General features: G+C 38.9%; 1 protein-coding gene across 1 annotated transcript; it reads left to right on the top strand.

The window, feature by feature from the left end:
* Nucleotides 1–2,396: 2,396 nt before the first annotated feature.
* CHST10 (carbohydrate sulfotransferase 10) lies at nucleotides 2,397–20,373 on the top strand. The gene is made up of 6 exons (XM_067466832.1): nucleotides 2,397–2,859; nucleotides 9,108–9,243; nucleotides 10,266–10,366; nucleotides 15,538–15,772; nucleotides 16,527–16,632; nucleotides 17,492–20,373. The coding sequence occupies exons 2-6, from the start codon at nucleotides 9,144–9,146 to the stop codon at nucleotides 18,027–18,029; spliced, it is 1,080 nt and encodes a 359-aa protein (XP_067322933.1). The 5' UTR covers nucleotides 2,397–2,859; nucleotides 9,108–9,143; the 3' UTR covers nucleotides 18,030–20,373.
* Nucleotides 20,374–20,856: the final 483 nt, after the last annotated feature.

Genomic DNA, 20,856 nt, shown 5'->3' with positions numbered 1-20,856 from the left:
CAAGTACTTGCTGGAGAACTTATTATTTCATCAGGAGCTTGGTTAAGTTTTATACCACCATGGTGTTTGAAAATGAAAAGTTTAGAAAAAAAAAGTGTATTGCTTTGGCTGTTATCAAGATACTTTATATCTGTTATAGCTCATTATTTCCTGAGCCTTTGGGTAGTGCTTCAGTTATAACTTTCATTCTGATGTTCTTTCATCCAACGAAGTATGTACATCCAACTTTTGTTAGAAGGCCATGAAAGAAGCAATATGTTCAATTAGAATTAGAAGGGATTCCAAGGATCATCTTGTCCAACTTCCTTGTGCCATGCAGAAATCCACAGCTGAAGGCCATCCATCTTCTGTTGGAAGAGTACCAAAGAAGAAAAGTTCACCCTCTGAGGAAACCTCTATTCCATTAGAGTTGGAAAGTACCTCCTAACATCATCTAGTTCTAATCCAACCCCAGGAATGCAAAAATCCACAGCTAAACTCCTTGTAAAAGAAGTCCATCCCACCTTTGTTAGAGGACCCTAAGATGAAGAACACACCCACCCTCCAAGGCCTAGAATAGTGAATGTGGATATAAGATTGCTGCTCCCTTCCTCCATCACCACTAGTTTTCTGATATTGGCAATTAATACACTTCAGGTTTTTGATCTGAACTTGAAAGATACTCTCTAAGGCACATATTTTAAAGGTAAGGTTTGGCTTCCCTAAAAATGAACTGAAATATAAAGTAGATTCCATTACCATGGAAGACATCATTGGCTCAGGCTGATGGGAGCTGTAGCTAGCCTCCAGAGCTGCATATTTTCCATACTTCTTCATTCACCCAAAAGCCATCTCAGTCACATTGGGGTTGCTGGGGGCGTTAGACCCTTTTAGTTGGACATCAAAGATTGAAGTCCTACCTCACCTGTAAGCAACATCAACATCAGCTCTGAAACCATGGAAGGAGTGTAGAATTTCTTCCTTGTATAGGATTTGATTCCCAGGTGGTGCTTCCAAGGGCTTATGGAAATTGCAATTGAACAACATCTGGATGTCCACACATGCCACACCTTTAAAGTAAAGTTGAAACATTTCCACAATATTATCCAAGAACACACTACTTTTGTGTAGCAGAATCCAACCCTCTTCACTTCTGCTTCAAGCACTTGCTCTTTCAACATGTCAGCTCAGACTGAAAAATGTTATTTAACTGAATAATTTATAGAAATAGACAGATAGCTCAATCTATCTGTCTATCAATATTAAATTCTGAAAGGAAGTGCTTGAATAATGATGCAACTGAAAACACATGCCTTTGGTACTTGTAAAGTTTCCGCCTTTAGGCAGTGACAGTCAGCTCACAGGTTTTCTGCATCAAAAAACTTGTAGAAATCTTGTAACAACCACCATGTCAGACTACACAGAGAAGCCATTGAAATCCACAAGCACGTTGATAATTTCAACAGAAAGGAGGAAACCATGAAAACTAACAAAATCTGTTTACCAGTATTTAAAAACCCCCACTAAAATCAGGGCAGTAAACAAACAAAAAAAAAACAAAAAACACACACACACTCAGAAAACAGGAGAATTCCTGACAGGAAACAATTAGGGCCAACTAATACCTCCCAACAAAGGCTTCCCCCAGGTGGGAAGCAGCCAGGCTTTGAAGCTGCAAGGCTATTCAATGTGGTCAATTGCAACATTCACACTTGCCTCCAGCAGACAAGAGTTCTTTCTCCCACCCTGGACATTCCACAGATATATAAACCCCACTTGCCTAGTTTCCAACAGATCTCACAATCTCTGATGATGCCTGCCACAGATGTGGGCAAAATGTCTGGAGAGAATGCTTCTGGAACATAGTCATACAGGCTGGAAAACTCACAGCAACTCAATCTTGTAGATTCTGGCGCAACAAAGGGGTTGTTTGCTCCCTGAGCGCCGCTCCTGTTAACAACCTTGGACCATTTGAAGCTTCCGAACAGTCTTCAAAGGCAGCCCCACGAAGAGCGCGTTGCAGTAGTCTATACAGAGTGTAACCAGAGCATGGTCAAGTCAGACTTCCCATGGTACAGGTACTAATGTTGGAGAGGGGTCCCTGGTCAAAAAAAAGATTGGGAACCACTGCTTTATAACATATATTTCAGCTGATTTGTTCCCTGTCTTGAGATGTGAAAGGTAAGAAGTAAAACTTATTATCCCTATTAACTCATAGCATTTTTTCCCAACTTTCCCTGCTACGGAACCGTGGGGTTTGCAGTTTAGGCAGGGGAACTGAGAAGAGGCCTCTTGGGCCTCTGTAAACTACAAAGCCCAGCATCCCACAGAAGCTTTCCTGTGGGCCAAGAGCACGCCAAGCAAGGGGATGGGATTCCGCGCCGGCTGAGGCATCCTTCATTCCCTCGGGCGCCCCCCCGAGGCCTGAGGCGGCACTGCACCCGGGAAGCACCGCCGCGGCCTCCTCTGCTGCCTGGCTGTGCATTGCGCCCCATCTTCTTCTTCCTTCCCGCCTCCTTGGCCGCCCGACCGCCCGCCCGCCTCAGCAGAGCAGACAATGAAGGGAGACGCCTCCCCCACCGCCGCCGCCGCCGCCTCCAGGCCGGGGCCTGGCCTCGTAAGGTGAAAGGGAAGCGATGCCGCCGCCGAAGCCGAGCCGGGCTGCCTCCTGACGGGCCCTTCCGCTCCTGGGGCGCCTTCGAGGCCATGGCTGGGGCCCGGGGCCGCGCGGATCCGCCTTGTTGCTAGGCAACGCGGGGAGCGGGGGGGGGGATTGAGGAGGCCTGGCGCAATGCGAGCCCTGAAGGAGGCCTAGTGGCCCCGGCTGAGCCCTCCCGCCCGCCCGCCTGCCTTTGGTAGGGCCCGGGCATCTCCTACGTGGTAAGTATTCTATGAAAGTCCTCCTTCCAGGAGCGGAGGGAGAAGCCGGACCTGTCAGTTTTGACACCTCTTGTCACTGCCACAGGCCAGTGCTGTGTGTGGAGTCCTGGGGTTTGGTGAGGCCTCAAGGAAGGCCTTGGGAGAATCTCCAGACAGAGGCAGAAAGGAATTGTGGGCGTTGAAGTCCAAAACTTGGAGGGCCCAAGTTTGCCCATGACTGTAGAACTGGTATGGGCAAACTTGGGCCCTCCAGGTGTTTTGGACTGTAACTCCCACAATTCCTAACAGCCGGTAGGCTGTTAGGAATTGTGGGAGTTGAAGTCCAAAACACCTGGAGGACCCAAGCTTGCCCGTGCCTGCTGTGGAACAAGTTTGCAAAAGTGGTGCAAAAAAATTCCAACATGCAGCCCTTTTAAAACACAACTCCCAGGGTTCCATAACACAGAGCCATTGCAATTAAAGTGATGTCAAACTGCATTAGTTCTGCAGTGTAGATGCACCCAGGGGTCCGGCCCTCCTCTAGAGACGTTTAGCTGGAAGGTATCCAGAGAAGGGTGGCTAAAATAATCAAGGGTTTGGAGAACAAGCCCTATGAGGAGCTGTGTATGTTTAGCTTGCAGAAGAGAAGGCTGAGAGGAGACTTGATAGCTATGTATAAATATGTGAGGGGAGGTCATACGGAGGAGGAAGCAGGATTGTTTTCTACTGCCCTGGGGACTAGGACGCGGAACAATGGCTTCAAACTACAGGAAAGGAGATTCCACCTGAACACAAGGAAGAACTTCCTGACTGTGAGAACTGTTCAGCAGTGGAACTCTCTGCCCCAGAGTGTGGTGGAGGCTCCTTCTTTAGAGGCTTTTAAGCAGAGGCTGAATCTGCCGGCCATCTGTCGAGGTGCAATTTTCCTGCTTCTTTGCAGGGATTGGACTGAATGGCCCACAAAGTCTCTTCCAACTCTATGATTCCATAAGAGTGGTCCAAGGCTGATTAAATTCTCCCATGGAAAGTAATGTGAAAAGTGGAGCAAGTGAGATGTTCCTTGAGTGAATCCGGCCTTCTTCGGGTGCAAAACAGTCACTTTCCAGTTTGGTGGGGCTCCCTAGATATAAGAGTTATTGCTATTATTATTAACTTCATTTATTATTTCTACCCACTTTTCTCCCCATGGGGATCCAAGGCAAGTAGAAGGCCTTCATTGTATGCAACTAGGTGCATGCTCCTCTGGAACAGTTGGAGGCAAGGATAGAAAGTGCTATGATGGCTTTACTTGGCTGCTGGGGATGGCGACATAAACATGACATTGACTTTGACAAAATAAATCTTGAGGTCAAAGTGAAAGGGTTTCTGCATTTGTCAGACTTGGATGCTGCAAATTCAATACTAGAAACTGATAGGAAAGTAAAACTGTCAGAATGGCCTTTCCATTTGGTAACCCTTTAGTGAAATTGTTGTGCTGCAATATAATAATAAAGCAATATGTAATCTAGACTTATGTGTGATCCCAGTGTTTTCAGTGGAGCTTTCTCTCTGTTGTGCTTAGCATTGCAGTATAATATTATCAGGGGTTTAGTCTCTGCTCTGTCATGGAAGCCTACCAGGTGACCTTGGGCTAGTCACATTTTCTCAGCTTCAGAAGAAGGCAAAGTCAAACACCCTCCAAACAAATCTTGCAAAGAAAACCATAAGGTGGAAACAACTCGAAGTTACATAACAACAGAGTTATCAGAAACAAGTACTGTGACACCTTTAAAAACTAACAAATGTATTATGGTGTAAGACTGAAGTCTACTTTACCTAGTGATTGGAAATATATTTGGTTAAAGGTATATGTATATGAAGTGCTTTCGTATCTGCAAAGTTTGGGACTTATGTGCTGTCTAAAAGTAGAATCATTGGAAAAGTGAAGTTCTGGTTATTTTAGCTTGAAAATGCATTTCGGATGCTGAAAAACATAAACAACGCACCATTTGTCACTTTTGAATGTGTGGTAAAGCTGAAATAGCTTTTGCCACACATTCAAAAGTGATTAAGTTAGGGCACCACACTTCTGTAGGCAAATTTTGGGACTGCACATATGGACAAAAGCAGTCCCAGTCAAGCCTTGCCCGGGGTGGGGGTGGGGGTGGGGGGTGGCAAGCATTAAAAGAGCAAGGCATCAGAAAGTATGGTATCAAATGGTGGAGAAAGCCTGTGAAGGTTTGGTATGCCATAATCAATTTGTTTATCTTTTAAGGTGTTGCAAGACTTCTGTCCCCTGTGAATATCTAGGTAGCCAATATTGGTCAGTCACAGATTCCTAGGAATCACAAGTAGTGATTATTTATAGTCTGTTCCCAACATCTGGCACCCATATGCAGCCCCTTAAGGTGAATGGTCCTTACAAGCCATGTTTTCTAAGCTATTTTGGTTAAGAGATGCCTAATCTTCAGCATATTTGGGAATGATACTGTGGGTTAAACATCCCTTATCTGGAAAGCATAAACTTTCCTGAACTCCAGTTGACTTTATTCGATTCTCAATACTGTATGATGTTTTTATATCTGTAAGCTGAAAACTCTGTGAATGGGATTTGTTAGTCATGACTGACTTAAATCCTATTGATTTCAATGGGTTTCACATGTGTAGAAGTGACATTGAATTCAGTTCTGTGACTGCATCTCACATAACATTTAGTTAGACTCATAATGCCTTTTTGTTATTTTGGAGGTGTGAAATGGGATTACACCATAAGGGAAATAGTTTTTCCTCTTGCTTCATGTCAGTGTGATTGAGTCCTTAAGACAGTCAAGACTTCTTTTTTATAGTTGCAGGTGTTAAAAAAATAGAAGTGGTTTAAACATCTGGCTTTTAATAGCTTAGCAGTTTCATAAAACTAGCTTAGATGGAAAGGAGGGTTTTAATCTTACTAGATTCTACCACTTCTGAAAAAAGGATTACCTAAAGTGAAATGTATAATTTAGATTGATAATAAATCATTTCCCACAACACATTAGAGTTTGAGCTGTATTCAGGTATTTAATACCAGACTCATCTTAAGCAATAAGTTTAATTATTCACCTGGTTCTGTCTCTTTCAGGCTGGCAAGAGTAAAGCAGCTCCATACATGGTACACCCCATTTGATACAGTAGTGCAAGAGTGATAGTTTACCTTTAAATGAGCAATCTCTTCACAAAATGAAGAAAAAAGTTCCCTTCTTCCATGTTTACCAACAGATTGTCACTCCCATAAGCCTCTTAGAAACACTAATCTGTTGCTAAATAAGTTATGTACCTTTTTTAATGGAGAGATTGATATAGTCCTAAAAATAAAATGTTGTGAACAGGTCAGCCTGTCCATTTGAAGTTTGTAGGTGGCCACACTGTAGATTCAAGGGGAGCAGTGTGCCCCATCACCCATGGAAACTGACCATTTGTGGTTCAATCATATTTTACACATAGGCTTTTCTGGTCAAGCAACATGTGAATGAATAAATGTACATGTGCATCACTGTCTGAACCAACATTGTCAAAAGTGTGTATTTTTCAGAAATAGCTATATTAATCTGTTTCACATTAAAAAGGAAAATTACAGAAAAAAATAATGTAGCAGCACCTTTGTGGCTTCTAATTTATTTTATGACAATTTTTGTGCTTTCGAATATGCATTGAATTATATATATATTGGAATTGGAATCTTAAAAATCTCATGCTAAAATAAAGCAGCTTTAGAGCTGTGCTGTTTCTTTGTTCCTTTTCTGCTCATTTCCTTCAAATGTGTATACATGCAGTCTCCAAGTTACAAACAAAATGGGTTTTGTAGGTTTGTTTTTAAGTTGAATTTGTAAGATGGAACAGATGCATTTTTAAGTGTAACTCCAGCCACACACACACACACACAGTATTTATTTATTTATTTATTTGCTGTATTTATATCCTGTGGCCTTACAGTCAGCAGCAATTCAATATATACATGCATTATTTGGATTGTGTAGGGAAGGGTCACACCCCTGTGGTTTTTGTTTTGCTGTCTGTGCCCCTGTTTAGAAAATTTTAGCTTACTTTCTGTCCCTGTGATAATTGGATTTTGAAACATTTGGCTTGTTGTGGAAACAAGGATCGGAGACAAAGCTTCAGTGGAGACACCTTTCCTCCCATGATAACTTTTTCAGGAGTGAATTTCTCGCCCCCATTCTTAACTAGGAGTCATTTCTAAGTTGGATGTTTGTAACTCAAGGGCTGCCTGTATATGGATAATTCAAGTATGGATCTCTATGTATTTATATTTATCTAAGTCCTAGATAGATACACTGGCATATACACACAATTTGATTGTAAGATTTACAATGAAAGACAAGGTTAGAGCTGCTGCAACTTTTCATGAATTTAACAGTGAGTTGCCTTTGACAGCTTGGTATAATTCTAAAGACTTTAAAAATAAGCTATAATAAATGTTTGCAGATCATTTGTATGGTAAAAAAGACTTGCTTATTCCATGAATATGTTGCAAATATATGCAGGGTAAAAAAGACTTGCTTATTCCATGAATATGTTACAAATATATGCAGGGTTCCTAACAAACAATTTCTACCTTCTTTGCGGGGTGGTGGTGGTGGTGGTGGTTACTGTTTATACATGAGCATAGCTGCTACTCTTCTGCTTTAGAAGTACAGATTTAGTACTTCTCAGCAAGGATATATTATGCAAATTTTTTTATGAAGCTGTGAAAAATTAACGTGGGCATAGCCCATTGGGGATTTCATTGAAACAGGGGAAATGGCTGTATTAACATAGTGCAACTCCCACTCATTGAGTAATTTCTTCCCAAGACTCTACTGCCTTCTTTGTCTAATCTCTGTTAATGATGTGACAGAAAAGTTGGAAAGAAGACTAATTATACATAGTTCAATGAATTTTTATTTTAAAACTAACAATATGCATTTGTGAAATCAAACAACTAGGTCAGACTAGCCTTGAATAAGTAAACAAAAACATTTCAAACTTTTTAGAGAATGTTTTAAAGTTTCTTCCAAAATTCATCCAGGGATATTTTTCCTCTTTCACTAGTCTCCATTTTTAAATATGCTTTCCATTTTAGTGGCCAGACTTATAGATCTATCTTTGTTTAATATTCTAGTAGTAGATGATAAGGCATTTTTTTGTCTGCTTTGGTTGCTCAATTATGTTCAGCAAGGGATACAATCTGGTAGTAGAAATTCTGTCAGTTGCTCTTCACCATCTTCCCAGTGTGGATGCTGTTTTAAAACAAAAACAACTCCAGTTTAAAGATACAAGAAGCCATGACTTTGTAAAAAAAAGAACTCGTTTTTCAAAGGTGATGTTAACAGCTGTCTCTATGCTTAGCTATTTATCATTTTGAAAAGTCCACCTGCAAACATGCAGTAATATGTATATATGTTTACAACTATAACTTACCGTATATTTTAGCAGGATTTTTACTCATTAATCACGAAGTTACGTTTTGCTGTAAAAATCTTTAAAATTTTGTAAAGAGCTAAACTGCCTTGATCTAAGTTTTGTTGTTGTATGCCTTCAAGTGATCCTAAGGCAAACCTATCATGGATTTTTCTGGTTGAATGTGTGAATTGCCCAAGATCACCCAGTGAATTTTCATGACCAATTGCAGAATCAGACTTTGATTTCCAGTGTGATACTCATCACTCAAACCACTACACCATTGCTTAACTGTTCCATTTTATCTAGCATCTCAAGGTTTCAAGAGCAATTGCCTCCAATAAAGTTTGCAGAGGACTACTCTCTTAAACAATTGCTTATGCCTCCAGCATGTTTTACAGCAGTTCTTTTTGTAGCTAGTGGGACCTCAGGATGATATGTACTGTTCGAACAACCTCGAGACTGCAGTCCTGTATGTGTATATGCTTGTCTGAGATCACTTGGAAAGATTCATAACAAAGAAGGGTCTAACACTATACCAGCTTTAGCAGCTTCTGTTTGTTGTCTTCAGATTTTCCTGGTTTTTTTAAAATTGGGACATAATTTTCTATTTTAAAAGTGCACTAATATTGGGAACTATATATCTGTGGAGATCATTGCATATAAAATATTTTATCTGTGGGGAGACAGAAAATTATTATTACTTTACAAATATATAAAAAGCTATAGAGACGGCTGTATACAAGCTGCAAGAGGACAGCAGTTGAATGATATCTTGCATAAGTTATGAAAAGAAATTACTTCTCAGGAAAAAAAGCCTAGTACATATTAACTTTTCTTTGACTTTTGAAATGCAGGAACCAACAGAAATTATATGGCTCGCGTCTGACATCATGCACCACCGGTGGCTGCTGTTAGTTGCATGCTTTTGGGTAGTATTCATGTTCATGGTTGCTACCAAGTTCATCACATTAACCTTCAAAGATCCTGATGGTAAGTTGATCTAATTTTAGTGTTGTTTTTGTAGAAAAGGCAGCAGAACCCCGTTAGCTCACTTCTACTAGGATTATGTTAGACTTATCCCTGTGTTTGAAATAGGGATGTTTTTTGCGATCTGTACAGGGGAAGGCATGCAATTTTGCTGTGCAACAGCACAATGACAAATAAAGCGATTCTATTCTTTGAAAGTCCACAAAGTGTTGTTCTGTGCTCAAAATAAAAGGGAATGCTGTGAAACCAAACATAAATTAGTAGAGTGATTGGAAGTGGCACCAATATTTTCCCCAACTTGTGTTTTTAATAAATGAATACCAAGTTCACACATTGTGCTGGTGTAAGTTGTAAGTTCTCTGAAAAAAGGCATTCCTTTGCTATCCAATTCCTATCATTTTAATTATTCTGAGGATAATTTAAACAATCTATCAATTATCTGGAATAATATATCAAATGCCACATGGATTACATTATATTCAAGGTACCAATTTCAGGATTTTTTTTAATATTTCAAGTGCAGTTTATTGATATAAGTATTTGAATATGGGATATAGCCAGATTTTGGGTTGTGCATATGTGGAAGCAACTTACTTGTTCTTTTTTTCACATCCTGTGCTTCTAGCCCTCAACAACAACAACAACAACAATTAATAGAACTACACAGAGGAGTAAAGAATAATGTATAAAGGAATAAGCAATTCTGTGAATCAATTTAGATATCCCTGAACTTCTGACAGAATCTTTTTACTTATTTAGCAGTCTCTCTTCTTTTAACCAATCCCCTTTCCTTCCTTTCTTTGATATTTGTACAGTGGATCATTTATCTTTTGTCAGCACCGGATTACTATTACAATAAGGAAACACTGTGCCAATTGTTATACAGAAATAAGGAACTGCAGATCACTTTGACAACCATGTTTAACTATAGGTGTGATTTTAGTACATGTTGCTAGAAATTGGGGATACTGTTTAATTAAAAAACGTTGCCTTTTTCTTAATTATTTCATTTTCTTCTTGCCTAGTGTATGGTTCCAAGCAAGAGCCATTAATACTGACAGCTATAACTGAAATAGACAAAGTCCGAGTGACGAAAGAGAAGAGGTTGTCTGGAGGAGAGCTTCAGGTATATGTTTGCTGATGCAGAAACACATACCCGTGAATGCAGAATTCACAGATTTTGCATTCATGGATTCAACCATCCATAGCTTAAATATATATTAACAAAACCCCAAAGTAAACTTTTGTTTTGCCTTTTTATATAAGGGACACCACTGTAGCACACCATTGTATATAATGAGACTTGAGCATCCACAGATTTTGGTATCTGGAACTAGGCCTCAGCAGATACTAAAGGGGCATTGTACCAGGAAAGAGTATGAAAGAAATCCAGTGCAGGGGCTTCTTGGACCAAAGCAAGAAGCCTGCTATCCCTGGAATACTCTCCTTGAAAAACTTACCTTTTTGGAGGGAGATGACAACCATAGAGGGTCCAGGGCCCTTTTTCAGTCTTATCTAATCCATACCAGCTGCACTATCCCCGTCTGATGAAAATAGAAATCATTTTGATTTTTCAGACAACATGGTGGTTTTTGTCCTAAATAGGGAGGCAGAAGACTTGTTTAATAATAGTAATACTTCCCTGAAGGTAGTTCTTCATTTTATCATTTGTTACCATGTTGTGCTGGAATAGCAGAAATGATGTGATATGACAGTATTTGAGATGGCAATTTGTACTTCAAGAAAAGTTACTGTTAAGGCTTGACTGGCCTGTGTATTCCTTAGCTAAAGTTGGATCAGAAACGTGGAGGCTGAAAAGACTTGAATGCATTCACTGCATTGCCACATCATACCAACGGTTACACCTCCTCTGACTTTATTTGTCTGGAACTAGCCAGCCGGGTTCCTCCAGAACTTTACAATCAAGGCAGGTAGATAGTGGACTTCCCTGGTTCCCAGCAGCTGATATTCAGAAACCATCAGCTCCCTTTAGCTACTGTAACTGATACCCATTTATTTGGTCTCAAAAGTTGCCATAAAGGTTGGTGGATGGGACCCTGTCTTGTAGTGTTGGATCCCACATGTAAAATAATACACATATGAAGAGGCAGTTTGTGTTTGTTGTTTTGAGCATGGTATCTGTTAATTTTATTGGGTGGTGACTACATGTAGGTAAGTCTTCTGTTCTGCACTGGGCATATTTTTTACAAGTAGCATGTACAAAGGCACCAGTACTGTGTGCATGCGGACAGTTATCTGTCTACTTATAACAACCCTTTGGTTTTCCTAGGCATGTAATACTCAGAGGTGGTTTTGCCAGGTCCTTCTTATGAAATATAGCCTACAGCATCTGATATTTGTTGTTGGTCTCCCATCCAACTTCTAACCTGAGGTGACCTTGTTTAGCTTTCAAGATCAGATGGGATCTGGTGCCTTAAGGGTATTTAGGCCGTCGATACTTTTCCTTTTTGGTCTTCTCCCCCCCCCCTTTTTTTTTTTTGGTAAAGAAAAAGACTAAGTGCTTCAACTTCTTCAAATCCTTTTTATTTTTAAAATGAGATTTTAGCGATAGCCTCATCATGGTGCTAAATTAGTCTCTCTCATATGTGCACACGTGAACACACACACACTGGCAAACACACACATCTCAGTCATTATGGTGTTATGTGGGGGAGGGGGGGCTTAGGAATTAATACATACAGATAAAGCTATAAAACCAGGAATGATGAATTACTAACCCACTAGATTGAAAGGGCAGTTATGCAACAGAAAATGTATCAAGAAGCAGTAGTCTAATATAAGCTTGTAAGACCATTAATTTAAATGCAGAACTTGGAAGCATGACTAAAAATGTAATGCATTACAATTTTTTTTCATTTTTATGAATAGCATGTTTACTATTCACGTAACATGCATAAAACATTAATAACATGTTATTTTTACTATTATGTCACTGCCATTCATATTGTCAAATGTCCTGTAAATCTCCCTCATAGGCAACATTACCCTTCTATTGGCAAATGGCAACAGCAATACCTAACCTTATTTTATTTCTGTACAACCAAAATATAAGTTATATATGGTGCAGGATGCATACAACTTTTTTACAAAAGTAATATAATTTCTCAGAAATATTTGTAGGTTTCTTAACAAGGTAAAGGGGTCTTCTGTTAGAAGCAAGGCTGGTGGCGGATCTGTACTTTTGTTCTGATTGTAAACAAAGGCGAATTAAATCACTGTAGTGATTCTGTGGTGGGGAGCATTATTTCGTATAGAGGTGGCCATTTAGCCCTTAAATCCAAAGAGATTGCCAGTTGGTGTATCTCTACTTTAAAAAGAAGAAAAAAAAACCTGGACAGAAGTATCTCCTCAGTTCCTTACTCCAGCTCCAAATAAAGTCAAGGGAAATGTGAGTTCCTTCTAATGTCCCTAACTGGATAATTTGATCATTCTTTTTAAAGCCTAATAAAGTAATGAAGCGGGCCTTCCGTTTTTATAATAATAATAATAATGAATTAAGAAACAGGAATTAGTTTTCAGGCATTGTTTTTTTTAGTTTTTAAAAATGCACATATTTTGAAGTAAGAATGCTAAGGATACTTAGGATGGCAGCTTGAATGAGAGGATTAACATACATAGGCAAATTTCCACTCCACAAATAACATTTTGTTTTCATTGATGTAGCTTTCCGTAAGTGTACACAATCAGGAAATGCAAATAGCATAAAGTAGTTTAGCACTACTGAATTAGGTCATTTCTTTATTTAGAAGCCAAAGTCCTTGCCATGTCAGGCAGTTTAAACCACTACACTATATCCCACCCACCTCCACTCCCTGGCTGCATAATCATATTCCAAAGAAGCCATACAGTATGTTGTTTGCCATGCAGTTTGCTTGATTAATTTAAACCCAAACAGCTTAATCTTGCAGGGATTAATCATTAGGACTGCTAGACCATATACTCTTCAGTTTTGGTATTCGTTTCCAGAGATGTGGAATACAATGTTTTTTCTGTAGAAACACACACACACATTTATCCATATATGTCTAGGCTGTTGTACCACAATGAAATAATATTAGATGGTTTAAAAATAGGAGATGTGTCCAGTTTTTCCTCAGAAGAGATGAACATTGCTGGAATGTAATACTTATGGAAACTGACTAACAAATAAATGTGCTGTTTGTATTTAGCAAAGTTTCGTTTGGTTCTTAATCACCCATAACAACAAGTGGTCAACATTTGATAATTTGATTGTGCCCACAGACACCCTCTCCATTCATCCCCATTCAGTGTTTACAACTGTTTACTTTTTGTTTACTTTTAAGACTACACAATTTTGCATTGTTTTGAGAGTTACCTAAGCAAATAGCTATTTGAGAAGGTCTACCATAATGAAATGCTGTACCAGGGGAAAAAAAAAACAATATTTAGACCACTGGAAAAATTTTGATAACCCCAAAATTGTCATTCTGAAATTTTTTAAATACAACAAATTATACTGTACAAATAGCGTACAGATATTAAAAGGAGATGATAACAAGAAGCTGAGATAACAATTTCATTAAAAGATGTGTTCTGGCTCTTCGTGTGTCATAATTTCAATATACAGATTTTTCTCAGTGCTGTAATCGATATGTGAGTGTGTATGTTGTATACATTTTTTCCATTGACAGATATTTTTTTTAACTTTCAAGAAGCAGATGAGGTAGTGTGGCACATGCTTTGTGGATTACAATATTTCAGGTTACAGTAGAGTCTTGCTTATCCAACATAAACGGGTTGGCAGAACATTGGGTAAGTGAAAATGTTGGATAGTAAGGAGGGATTAAGGAAAAGCCTATTAAACATCAAATTACATTATGATTTTACAAATTAAGGCTCTACTGTATTTCATAACTTGATGGCAGCATTCTCAATTCTGAATGTATATGGGTCTAAATATGGACTTACAAGTGAGCTGAAGTTGTCTGTTTGTAATTCCTGTAATGAGGAGGGGATGGCTTCAGTAGTACAAGCTGGATGATGTTACATACAGCACCATTGAGGCCCCTGAGTGACACCAATCCAGGCCACTTACATAAGAATTGCCATGAAGGGTAATCTGGTTCCTAGCTTACTGCAAACATCCACAAGAAGCAGGAAGGAAAGGCAGACCTGAATAACTTTCAATGCTGTGAAATCTGTTGGTGAGTGTTCGTTGACTGTTGTGACTTCAGAAGATTTTCACAGATTCACAACATATGCCGCATTGTCGATTCTCTTTTTCATAATAAAGGCTAACAGCAAGTCCTTTGTGTCTGCTGAGGGTTCCAAGACACACGCACACCCTCATGGGCCCCTTCTACACTGCCATATAAAATCCAGATTACGTTGAACTGGATTATGTGGCACTGTACACTCATATAATCCAGTTCAAAGCAGATAATTTGCATTATCTGCTTTGATAATTTGGATTATATGGCAGTGTAGAAAGGACCATGGATACTAAAACCCATGGATGTTCAAATCTTATATAAAATTGTATAATAAAATAGTAACCTTATATATAACGGTAAACTACTGAAATGAGTGGTGGAAAGAACCTGATCATCTGTGGAATGATGGGGGATTACATCAGAGTATGCCTACGTAATGCTTGATGTAATCAGAGTAACTATTTCAGAAGTTCTATTACAATTAAATATTGTACCAGGAAAAATACAACACGTTACACTGGTATGCTATTTGTTATTTTAATAAATAATAGACACATTGAAGTGAATGGAACTTGTGACTAAAATGTCCCCTCTATTTCTTCAATATTGGATTTAGCTTTTGAACTTACTTAAATAATGTATCCTCTTGTTCAGTTGGTGGGAACGAGAGAGGGGGCCTTCTCTGTGATCACTCCCCATCTCTGGAACTCCCTCCCTAAGGAAATAAAAACAGCCCCATCCTCCTCTCCTTTAAGAAGCTTCTAAAAACGCCCTTACGCACTTTAGCGTATGGAGAGGAGGAGGACGAGGGTATTTTAATGCTGGCTAACCCATCTGTATTATATGGCTGCTATAATACGTCTTAAACGTAGCGCCTGTGTCAGACATTTTTAATGTAATGTTTCTTAATTTGCTTTTAGGGTGTATATGTCTTAGTGGATTGTTCTCATTTTATTGAATCCTTCTGGGGAGAGAGGGCGGTTTAGAAGTAAAGATTTTATTATTATATGCTGCCTCTTTTAAACTGTGGAATAACAAGTACAAATCTTCCTTTTGCACCCTTCTTTTCCCCTTTCCTCATTTCTTTAAATTTTATATTAAGACAATTGGAAAGTCCCTGCCTGAAGACCTTGTGCATCAACCTCTGGTCCATATGGAAAGGCTTGAGCTTCTCAGGAATGTGTGCCAAGATGCCTCGCTGAAAAACCTCACTCACACTACTGTTTCAAAATTTGTTTTGGATCGAATATTTGTATGTGACAAGCACAAGATCCTTTTTTGTCAAACTCCAAAAGTTGGCAATACTCAGTGGAAGAAAGTGTTGATCGTTTTAAATGGTACTTGTTCACTTTTAAAGTCTTAAGCATGTGTTTGCTTAGATAGGGAAAGCTTTTTACAAAATTGAAGCAACTGTTTCCAGGCACTATTTTTTAATTTAGCCATTCATTTTTATACTTTTATAATCTGTGTTTTCAACACTTTTGTGAAAAATCCTAGTCTTTCACGTCTCATGGTAATAGCAGGCTGTACCAGTAAAGGGGAAAAAAAACACATGGAAGGTTTTATGTCATTATTAGAAATTATTTTCAGTTGTGATATATAGCTCACTCATTCTTCCAAGATAGTTTTGCAATATCACATTGTGAAATGTGGATATGAAATATTTAGGCTGACAGGCTAGGGGTCAGTGGTGTCAGGCTGGCCCTTTGCCTTTATTTGGTCAACAGTCACATGTTGCCTTTATTTGGTCAACAGGCCTCAAAATTTGTCAGATCAGAAAGGTTTCAGATCTAGATTCCAGGTACAGAAGCTGCTACAACTTCCTATAATGCAGACATTGTGAATAAATTGTAGAAAAGACTTGGAATTTGGGGATGTTACTGTTTGGACTACTACAGGTGCCACTTGCAGTTTTAGAAAGATTTTGTGTAGAACTTAATATTGTTCAAGAAAGGGATTCTTTTGAAATCCTGAAAAAAATCCCATTCTTTTTGAAGAATCAAATTGCTATGGCAGAGAGGAACAGTTCTATGACAGCTATAGTGAGAAATCTGAAAGGTTCGTTTCTGAAAATCTGTCTTTCTTCCTCAGGAGCTTTTTCTTCCATAGACGAGATCCCAGAGAATGTTGTGCATGACCATGAGAAGAATGGTCTTCCACGCTTATCTTCCTTTAGTGACTCTGAAATTCAAAAAAGGTAAGACTTAAAAAGGTGGAATCCAGTTGTCTTTAAAATACATTCAGAAATAAGTAGAATAGTAATAGTAGTGTTGTTGTTGTTGTTGTTGTTGTTGTTATTGTTATTATTATTATTATTTATATCCCACTTTTTCTCTTCAAAAAAGAGACTCAAAGTGGCTCCCGGTAAAATCATTTTATGCCCTTCAACTTTGTTATTGCAAATGCAAGGGAATATGTCAGGTTCGGTTCATGTAAAAGATAAAGGTTTCCCCTGACATCAAGTATAGTCATGTCTGACTATGGGAGGTGGTGCTTATCTCCATTTCTAAGCCAAAGAGCTGGTGTTGTCCGTAGACACCTCCAAGATAATGTGGCCAACATAACTGCATGGAGCACCATTACCTTCCAGCAGAAGCAGTATCTATTGATCTACTCACATTTGCATGTTTTCGAACTGCTAGGTTGGCAGAAGCTGGAGCTAACAGCAGGAGCTCACCCCGCTCCCTGGATTCAACCTGCCAACCTTTTGGTCAGCTAATCAGCGGTTTAACCCATTGCATCACCAGGGGGGTCCTTGGTCTATCCATATTTATTTCCTTGAGTTCCCACTGGTTGGTAACTAGGAGTTAAAAGTATTACACACTCCATAGAAATACTTATGGTGGCATGGAAAACTGATAGAGAAGCACATAACTATTTCTAGTGCCATACATCATGCACACATTCAAATCATTCCTATGATTCTGCAGCCATCAAGTTAGGAGCATATTTGTGTAAAACAATCCATACTTATAAGCAGTGTAAATTCCTAGTAGATAGGAAATCATTTAAAATTGTCACTTGTAACTTCATTTCCATTTTTCTTTTCCATCCAGACTGAAATTATACTTCAAGTTCTTTATTGTGAGAGACCCATTTGAGAGGCTCATTTCTGCCTTTAAAGATAAGTTTGTCCACAACCCTCGATTTGAACCATGGTATCGTCACGAAATTGCTCCTGGCATTATTCGGAAATACAGAAAGGACCGCACTGAAACGAAGGGGTTGCAGTTTGAGGACTTTGTGCGCTACTTGGGTGATCCAAATCATCGGTGGCTAGATTTACAATTTGGAGACCACATAATTCATTGGGTAACCTATGTAGAACTTTGTGCCCCTTGTGAAATAATGTACAGTGTGATTGGACATCATGAAACACTGGAAGAGGATGCACCGTACATTTTGAAGGAAGCAGGAATAGACCACCTGGTATCTTATCCCACAATTCCTCCTGGCATAACAGTCTACAATAAGACCAAGGTAGAGCGCTATTTCTCAGGAATAAGCAAGAGAGACGTACGACGCCTTTATGCTCGATTTGAAGGGGACTTTAATCTTTTTGGCTATCAAGAACCAGATTTCTTACTAAACTGACACCTAGAAGCTGTGGATAAATGGATCTGGTAGATTAAACTGAAATGTAAAAATAGTCTTCTGCATAATAAAAGCTCCTAGTACTGTCCTTTTTTTTCAGGATTTGAAGAAATGTCCCTTGTATCTCTTGAATATCTGCCATAGGATGAACTAGGGACTGAAAATTGTTAGCTACTGAAAATAGTTTCAATACTTGGCGTTGCAATTCGTTGCAAGTAAGGCGTATTAAGATAGTGTCAAACATTCCTCTTTCCCTTATCCTTACCAATGGACCAATAATCTATAAACGGACTTAATTGTGAATACATTATAAAGAACATTTAGAAAGAGAAAGCTTTACATTAGCTTTCTCTAATGTAAATTGTGTATGGATCAGAGTATGATATTTCAATAGAGAGCTTTGCCTTAGCTTTCTCTAATGTAAATTATGTATGAACCGGAGTATGATATTTAGAAGTCAACATGGGACCAAAAATTGGCAAGTTTTTTATAGATCAGCAGAACATTTCTAGATTCTAATGTAGACTGAATTTAGACATCCTTCTGTTGGTTCTTTTGTTACAGCCTTGTGACAGATGTTTACTGCTGTTCATTTAGGCCATACAATTGAATATTTCTAACTGATAACCTCTGAATTCCTATGTGATCAGAAGTCTTCTGCAAGTAAAGTTATAGATCCTAGCAAAAACTGAGGAGTAATTACAAATATGGTGAGCACTTGTGTTAACTGAAGTGACTTGACACACCAATAGGGTGTTGTGCATTTCACCATGGATTGCTCAACCTCTCCAATGTGCCATTGGTTGCTTTATTTTTCTAACAGTGATGGCTAATCTAATGATCAGACAAGCCATGACATTATATGAAGGAGAGTTTCTCTAATGTGTAAGAAGTGGAGAGACTGCAAGAAGCAGATGCCTATGGATATACGCTTATATATCCTGTGCTCCATTATATGCATGGTGGAGGGCATAAGTGACCCTATGCCTCATTGCATGCACAATACTCGGTATATGAATGTGTGCATTGACTATTTCAGTGAGCAAAATTTCCCATCACTCTGGGAAGGAGATGCCCAAATGCCTCTTTTCACGAAATGTATATTTCAGTTTTTCTTCCATCCTTCCCACAACATGCTTGTTGACTGTGTAAAAACACCAATGAATGAATGGCACGAGTGTTATGTTTGTGTGTATACATTTTTGAGGTTTTAATAGCAAAATATAAATTCCCAGAACAACAATAATCTTTTGCTTATGTTGTCTTCGTCGGATAACGGACATCTTTTAATTTTGTTCACCAGCAATAAAAACCTCCTGTCGATCAGCTTTGCTCCAGTATGCTGCCAGGAGGAAGGAGTTATTGGCATTTTAACTGTCAATGGGTCAGAAGTTGGGTTTGAAAAATACTTTTGACGAAAATATTGTGGGATCTTAACTATAGTTCTGTCTTCACCTTCTTGGTAAGGTGATAAAAATTAGAAGAGTTGCATTTCTTGAATCTGGGCACAGGTATAATTCTCAAGGATGTGTTTTATATTTGTAAACTTGAAAAAAGAAAACCAGTGCCAAAAACCTGCTGCTTCCTACAGAAAAGAAAGCTTGTATGAGCCAGATGAAGAGCCATTCTACACATTACACAGAGGAGGTAGAACTCAGCATGGATTGCCATTTTACCATATGGTGTGATCTGCCAAAATGTAGCACGTTTCAAAGAGAACTTCTGTTTCAGCTCTTCCTGGTGACAGATAAGAAGGCTTTTAAGTGGGAGAACGTTAACAATAACCTCCTACCAATTTGTGCTCTGAAATTATACAGTTCCTGTTTCTACCTCTGTATCAAGTGTAACATGTAGTATGGCTTTAATTTATGTAAGGCAGAAGGATGTCTCACATGACAGTTTCCTTGACATGTAGGAAAACCACATATAAATTGTCTTGTGTATAGGATACATGTCTATATTGTCACATACCACTGCACTTTCAGTTTTCCTACACAAAAGTAATACCTGTGTTAAGGAATTCATTACATGTGACGTTACTCTTTGTTACTGTGGTTAACTTAAAAAGACGCCCAAGGTGGCAAGCTTGAAATGCGCTTGTCATTCTTTTGGAAGGAACGATGCATTTACAATATCTGCGGTATATTAGGTCTTAATGACATTTCATGTAACAGCTCAGTTATTTTTATATGACGTGTTAGAAAAGTATATTGTTTAATGCATTTCAGGACTAATGAGCTGATTGTTACCTCTTGGCTGAAGTAAAATGTAACAATATGAAAATGTATGGCAAGTTAAGGCCTTAAAAGCTAATTCTAATAGTAATAAAATGAAGTATATTGCCCCTTGCTTCTCTCTGATTTGATGCCTGCAATATTATTGAGGTGTGTATGCATGTGTGTCCTTATATAAAGTCCATGTTAATACCATGGTAAATGATCTCTCCCCACCCCCCAAAATGTTTTTGATAAGCTTTTGCGTAGTAATGTACTGAACTCTATTATACGTACTTTAGTGTGCTGCAGTAATGTTTAAAAATTAGCACTCTTGTGACATGAAATGCCATGGAGTTTAGGAAACTATATTTTTTTTGCAAGTCACTTCTGGTGTGAGAGAATTAACCATCTGCAGAGACATTGCCCAGGGAATGCGAATGTGTTATCATCCTGTGGGAGGCTTCGCTCATGTCCCTACATGGGAAGCTGGAGCTGCCAGACAGGAGCTCATCCTGTCTCAGAGATTCAAACCCTGACCTTCAGGTTAGCAGTTCAGCTGGCACAAGGGTTTAACCCATTATGCCACCGCGGCTCCTAGGAAATGCCATGAC

This window comes from Anolis sagrei, chromosome 3 (genome assembly GCF_037176765.1).
Source record: "Anolis sagrei isolate rAnoSag1 chromosome 3, rAnoSag1.mat, whole genome shotgun sequence".
Taxonomy (NCBI): domain Eukaryota; kingdom Metazoa; phylum Chordata; class Lepidosauria; order Squamata; family Dactyloidae; genus Anolis; species Anolis sagrei.
The sequence above is the reverse complement of the archived record's forward strand: the minus strand, read 5'-3'. Positions and strand labels throughout refer to the sequence as shown.